This window comes from Conger conger, chromosome 9 (assembly GCF_963514075.1).
Source record: "Conger conger chromosome 9, fConCon1.1, whole genome shotgun sequence".
Taxonomy (NCBI): Eukaryota; Metazoa; Chordata; class Actinopteri; order Anguilliformes; family Congridae; genus Conger; species Conger conger.
Genome location: NC_083768.1, coordinates 45585537 through 45592895, shown reverse-complemented (window position 1 = coordinate 45592895; position 7359 = coordinate 45585537). Strand labels below are relative to the sequence as shown.

The following is a 7359-nucleotide window of genomic DNA, read 5'->3' as shown; positions in this document are numbered from 1 at the left end:
TGCGTCTAGTGCATCATTGAAGTTTTGTTTATTTCAGTATACAGTGGATACTTATCAAACCTGTGGAACAGGAGATGAATTCAAAAGGTTTGCAGGTTACCTGAGAGACAAAAGTGTGTCTCTCAGGCAGTTAAATAAGCAATATGCAAAAATAAGAAAGAATTTAATGCACACAGGGACACACATACACACATAGAACTATTCAGAAACATACACACACATGCTCATATGCATTACACACAATAACACACATACTTGTGCACATACAGTATACACACACACTCACACCCATTCATTAGGGAACAATAAAGTACACATTTATGGAGAGAACAAAAACAAAGCTGAGACAATCTGGTCATTAATCACCCAATTATCAGCTCCTATCAAAGGCATATTGGTTCCCTCATTACAGTACCAAGAGTCCCCAGCCTGGCATTTTTCCAGTGTTTCCCTGCTCTCTTTCTCTCCTTTTTGGCAGGAATGTGGCAGGAATGTTGAAATAGCATCCTGTTTTTCACTAAATGGCCGAGTTGGAGAGCTCTGAACATGCAAGATTGTGTGGATGTTTTGATGCAGCCATATTGAACAGGATAGCACTAACAGGAAGTTGCTACACAGGAATGCTTTCTGTCTCTGAATGACCTCATCCCTGCACTTCCCTGTCCATTTCCTTGACAACAGCAGTGAAACACTTCCCTGGTCTTCCTAAAGAGAAGCTGGACATGCATACCCATTTCCACAAAGAAGGGAACACTATAGTCGGCAGAAATGTGATGTACAGTACCCCAGCTATGTACTGATCTTACTTTTTCTGAGACATTGTACTTTTCCCCCCAATTAATCCACAGCAAAAGTGCATAGTTGGACATACCTGATCCTTCACAGTCATGTCCCTTCCAAGCCTGATTAGTAAATGTTTAGTATGTCAATACAATCTGACAATAATTTGCAGTTTACAGTAATGGAAACAACAACTCCTCAAAAAACCCTATGTTCTCAGAACCGGCATCCACCCCCCAACCCACCCCACCCCACCCCACCCCACCCCACACACACATGCACACACAAAATGGCCGGGTGGACAAAGAGATTGCATACCAAGAGAAACGTATACCGTGAGAAGCTAGCACCTCATTGCTTCATAAAAAACATTCTAAAGAAGTGCATGTAAAAAGTCACAAGCTTGGTACAGTATATGTAAGTAGGGGTACACACTGTACCAATTGCGGTTCATGTTCTTCCTTCTGCGATTTAATAGAATGCACACACCTAATTTTACATACACTTGTGAAGACTTGTTCTCCTCTGAGAATTCCTCAGGGTGGGACCCTCACCCTCAGGATTAAGGAAATGGAATGTCATCTGATGCCAATATATTTTGGCCTGAAATGTAAGTAGCTATGATTGAAAAGAAAAGGTGAAAAGAAAATTTTACATTAATCCTGCAGAATATGTGAGTTGTAGAGTAATCTTGTGTGTGAACAATACATTCAATATTTTATTAAGAAAACCCCGCAAAACAGTTATAATAATTTATTGATTCATTGATAAACTGCATAAACCAATTGGCATAAATATGCCTTTTGGCAAATATACAGCTAATATAAAAGCATAAGTTAAACATAATATATAAATATAAAAATAAACATAAATAAAAGAGCACTTCACTGAGATGGAGTTTTGAAACAACTAAGTCAGAAGGAAATCACTTTGAGTTGCCGTGTTGCTTCCACTGTGCAGTGACAGCAATATTAAATACACAACTGAAACAAAACTAAACCACACTAAAATAATTTTTTGTCCTGACAAACTTAATCTACATGTTCAGACAGGCTGAGTAAAATAAACATGGAATTTATTTTGCTTCTGACTTTAAAAAGGATCATCCATTATTATTAAACCAAAAAAAAAAAATGTTTTGGTGAAAAAAAGAGAAACCTGTTTTAAAAATGGCTGCGCCACTGACATGTCATGGCGGAACAGAAAAATAATATTGAAAATATAACAATATATAATTATATTTAACATTTTCTTTTAATCTGTTATTTGTTTACAGCTGCTCGCTTACCCAAACATCACATGAATCAGTTCCAATTACAGATTAAATGTGATGACTTCTGAGATTTTAGTTCGACTTCCTGTGTCAGTGGGACTTCTGTAACCCTTCATGTGTAACACTGACCTGAGAGGACCTTTCTTTGTCCCCTGCTTTTCAGTGAGTTTCAATGCTGTCAAAGCTTTTCAAAGCCTGACTAGTGGCTAAGGTACATGACTGGTACCCGGAAGGTTGGTGGTTCAAGCCCTGTGTAACCATGATAAGATCCACACAGCTGTTGGGCCCTTAAGGAAGGCCCTTATCCCTGCATTGCTCAACAGAGGATTGCCCCCCTGCTTAGTCTAATTAACTGTAAGTTTCTTTGGTCAGCTAAATACTAAATTATTATTATTAAGTATTGAGGACATTGTCCTCTCAGGCTCATCCTCTCACACAGTCAGTTCTCTGCTTCAGAGGAAGGCGTTCTGAAAACCCTGCGTCGAAACTCGGCCGGTTCCGACAACAGGAAAAAGTGCGTGACAGTTAAATAATTAACCCGAGAAATAAAACCCCCAATAGTTTCTTAAGCACCTGCCGGAGCATCAGAATGATCACAAATACAGTATAATCCCATTGCTCTTTGTGTATCACACATTACCCTGAACCAGTGAATTCCATGTCAAAGCAGCTTGCACATGGAACAGCTACAAAAAATCTACAAACTTTGCAAAAACATACTTGCAGGTATTGTTGATTTGAGGCTACAAAGCTTGCCATGCAGAAAGCTGAAGAACAATTACATTCAGCTTCAACTCTTCAGTGCAGTGGATAAAAGCCAACAGCCTTAAAGCCTGAAATCCCCAGTAATGCAGTTTGTCTGCATTTTCTCCTCTATTGTTTTTTTGTGCTTTCCCTTCAACTTCAACTTCAAAATATCTGTGAGAGAAATGTCTTCACCTGTCAGCTTTAGACACATACTCTATGTGCCAGGTGTAGATTTGTGGGAACTGCCAGAACTGTACTGAAGGGGGGTACGCTTATACCACAGAGACCTATCTTCATTACACCCTCATGACACCCCAATTCCTCCAATAAAAAATACAGTCAGAGAGAAGCCAGTCTGTTCTCTAGACTGCAGCCTGTCCCATTTGATGGGGATTCCCCCTCTTGTCCAATAGGGAAGCACTCCTCTCCATCTCTGCCCGGCGACCTCGTCCGGGATGTTTCCGATTGGACGCTCGCTCTTTTGGCTATTTCGCCTCCTCCCTGCGCTGGTTACCTGCCAGGGACACCGGATCGTTTTCTCCTGGGGAATGTGGCCCGCTTCACGGTCAGCACGTTGGCTCTGACCACCTCCCTGAGAAAAACAGCAGGCCCTCTCTTACCACCACTTGGCTATGCCAGGGTTCATTCTGCATAGGCATACATACACATGTATCTTAACGAATCGAGACATTTTTCACAAAAGTAATTTTGACTTTCATTGGACTGATATTGTACATGTTTGAGGGTGTACACTTTTTGAGTGTCTGTCATTTAGAATATTTAGATCTATGAAGAACGGCCTTGTATTTCAGTTTGTATGTGTAGGATGTAAAAGCTTTGAAGCTCTATATCTCAACACTACTCAGAACACAGTGGGCTCCAGAATTGTTGGCACCCCTGACTGGCAATGCACAAAAAATACAAATACAATACAAATACAATTTGTTTCAGTAATCATATTGTTTATATTTTAACATATTTTTTGTGCATTGCCAGTCAGGGGTACCAATAATTCATGAGCCCACTGTATAGTTTGTATTTTCAAAGGACTTAAATATGGTACACTGGGGTTTCTATGTTGCTTTGTGGATGTTGTGCGTCCTGCTCTTACCTGAGAGAGGTGAGTAGTTTGGCGTTGGTTATGGTTCTGTCTGTGTGGTGCTGGGACTGGGCAAAAGGGTTCACCTCCACTAGCTCAGGTTTCTGAGAGCTGCGAAACACAGGACAAACACACACACGGTGAGCCCAGTAGCCTGTGCGTGAGGCTTCTGTTGCAATGATGCATATCCTCTACCATGTAGTCCTCCCGCATGTAAATTCCTTCATTACTATAAAGCAGTGGTCCTCAATCCTGGTCCTGCAGGTCTTTGTTTTCACCTTAATATCAGCAACCAATTCAGACCCCAGAACCCAGGTGAAGTGAATTAACTGTGTAATTAACTTTAATTGATCAATTAAATGCTGAGTGATAACAAAAGCCAGCCAGCCAGTGGCTCTCCAGGACCAGGAGTGAGGACCACTGCCATAAAGGTAAGCAGAACTGGCCGTCGTTCAATGGTACGACAACTTTGGTGGACCCCCTCATTGAAGCCTGCGTCTGTTACGCAGAGGTTCTACCATTACTCTGGAGAAATCAGTCACTGAGGGAGTCAGGGACCGTAGTGTTTCCATGACGACTCATGTATATAAACAAGCTGTTTCCCAGCTTGGGTGGTTCACACACATAACTGACAGTGATGCAGCTCGTCACTACAGGAGAATTTTGAAGAATTTTAAGTCACCGCCCAGGATTATCTGCGCAGATTCAAGGCTGCGACCTCCAAAAGCCCTTGGGCTGTTCGATAAACATTCACCCAGTACTTCAAGACAACAACAATCGATGTGTTGCAGTTTCTAAAAATAAAATCCTGGTTTAGAATCCCACAGACATCCCGTTCACACCAGAAGATAAAACAAGAAACAAAATAAGAAGATTTATCCTTGACCTCACATAATGTATATGAGTAATGATACTGGCTATGAACCCACATACAGTCTGTGAGTAATGATACTAGCTATAAGCCCACATACAGTCTGTTATCCCTGCTGTATAATACAGCTATACCAGCTTGACCAGCTTGAAAACTGATAGCTTATCTGAGCTGGCAGCTGTCAACCAGCTACCAGCTGTTTCAAAACATAGCTTGAGCAGGTCCAACCATGTCAAGCTGGGCGCTTGTCTGAACTGGTCAACCAGCTAAACCACATCAAGCTGGGAGCTTGTCTCAATTGGTCGTCCAGCTAAACAATGTTGAGCCGGGAGCTGGTTCGAACTGGTCAACCAGCTACCAGCTGTTTCAAAACCAAGCTTGAGTTGTTTTTTCAGCAGGGTTGATACTGGCTTTGAATCCACATACAGTACTGTCTGTGAGTAATGATACCGGTTTGAACCCGCATACAGTCTGTGAGTAATCGTTCTGTCCGTTAGCAGTAGCGCTAACTGTGGGAGGGTGGCAGCGTGGTAAATGGCCTTGAGATCAGGGCTCACCTGCGACGGCAGAAGCTGGTGCAGGTGCGGTCGGAGGGGCTGGCACACACACAGCGGTTCGTGGAGCGGCGCCGGCGGGTCAGGGGGCTTCCCAGCCCATAAGGCGTGGCCTTACTGTCAGAAGTAGGGGGGAGAGAAGAAAATTAGGGGCTGGGGAAACTTGCCTGTTTCAACATAGCACAAGATCGCTAATAGTAACCAGCACAATGTGTAATATCACTTTTTGAGGAACTTATGCTCTTGTAAGTCATTTTGAAACGTAGAAATGACTAAAATGTAAACGGAAAATGTAAATACTCAGCTAATCAGCCAGTGATGTATATGTAAACCAATAAATTAGTCAACATACTATGTAATTCATGGAGTACACAGCAGTAAAGCAACACAAACTTTAAAGGGCAGTAAAGATAAGGGACAAACTGGTTTCCTAGAAACCACTGAGTGTGATTTGTACCCAGTAAAATTGTTTTCACGGGATAGAATGTATGCTAGAGCTGGTTTAACACTAAAACGGTTGCTGTGTCAATGTGTTGGTGTGTTGAACCCTCATGTCCTACATTGTATTAAGATTTTATGATTGCTTTTATGTTTGGGGTCAAATTGACCCCAACAGTTTTAATAAACAAACATGTTTGACTGTGTGTCACCTTCTTATTTTCCCAAATTACTAGCCTAGGTAAGCGAAACACTGACACCTGTATGGGAAAGTGCCACCAGAATTATCCACAAAGAAATCTGTGATTAAAAAACCAAATCAGAAAGTCATACAGTTTCAAGATTAAAAAGGTTAACTGGTTCTTAAGCGATGTCAAACTGAATGGGGTCAATAGACCGAAACAAAATATGAGGGTTAAGATCCCTGGTCTTAATTCTAACAGAATGTAATGTAATGTAATATAGTGTAAAGAATGCCACCTGAATAGAAAATAAGTATGATGCGCTCTTAGTAGCATGAAAAATGTTTGTTACGTATAATAAAATATATGAAACATTATGGGAAATAGAACCTTTTTCCCCTAATTGAAAGCAAATTGTCAAATGTTTAAGAGCAGAAGTACACATACTGCTGTGGTTCAGTTCTGACCTACTTACAGTAAGATGCCACTAGTCCTGTGCCCCAAATCTCCATGTAAAGCTGTCCTATGCTGTAGGCTAGGCTAACCTTGGTGTGTTGATCCAGATGATGTCCAGGTGGCAGAAGTAGATGCACTCCCGGTCCATCCAGTTGCTGCAGGAGCAGCGTTTCGTGCGTGTGCGCAGGGGGGCAGGACGGGCGCCAGGGTTGGAGCGCTCCGATGCAGGCAGCCCTGATCCTTGGGGGGGGGGGAGATGGGAAAAATTAAGACCGCAAACTGATTGCCCCAAAGAGAATGGGGGGGGGGCAGAGGGAGAGAGAGAGAGAGAGAGAGAGAGAGAGAGAGAGAGAGAGAGAGAGAGAGAGAGAGAGAGAGAGAGAGAGAGAGAGAGAGAGAGAGAGAGAGAGAGAGAGAGAGAGAGAGAGAGAGAGAGAGAGAGAGAGAGAGAGAGAGAGAGAGAGAGAGAGAGAGAGAGAGAGAGAGAGAGAGAGAGAAATGACTGAGTCAAGAATCTTGGATGGCATTCCTGTGGCATGATTATGTCTCATCTCACCTGCCAGAGAGGTGATTAATCCCTCGCACTGTAAATAAAGTGCCTTTTACAGAGAAAACTCCCTGCCTGGTGAGGAGTGACAGCTCTAATGTGTCTAGCTCTCCCTCCACTCCCCGTTTTAAAAGAAAAGTTTGAGTCTGTAAATATGCACAATATATTCAATATGCATCCTAAAAAACATGAATGAAACCTGGTGTCATTGACATTAAAAAACTACAAAAAATAACTGCTACAGTTGTTTGCACTGTAAGTTGGAGATGTAAGACTTACCTTCGGGCAGAAGCAGACAGAGTGTAACACTTAGAGCCAGGAGTATGCGCAGTGCCAGATCCATTATGAACTCCTTCAGTACAGTAATATCCAAAAGCACAGAGATTACAGCTCCTGCTATCAGTTTAGCTGA

At 42.2% G+C, this 7359-nt stretch overlaps 1 protein-coding gene across 1 annotated transcript; it reads right to left on the bottom strand.

Moving 5' to 3' along the window:
* Positions 1–1518: 1518 nt before the first annotated feature.
* On the bottom strand, positions 1519–7359 carry LOC133137529 (endothelin-2-like). The gene is made up of 5 exons (XM_061255855.1): positions 7227–7359; positions 6490–6640; positions 5328–5441; positions 3912–4010; positions 1519–3392 (listed from the first exon to the last, which is right to left on the bottom strand). Exons 1-5 carry the CDS (start codon positions 7288–7290, stop codon positions 3311–3313), a joined length of 510 nt encoding a protein of 169 aa, XP_061111839.1. The 5' UTR covers positions 7291–7359; the 3' UTR covers positions 1519–3310.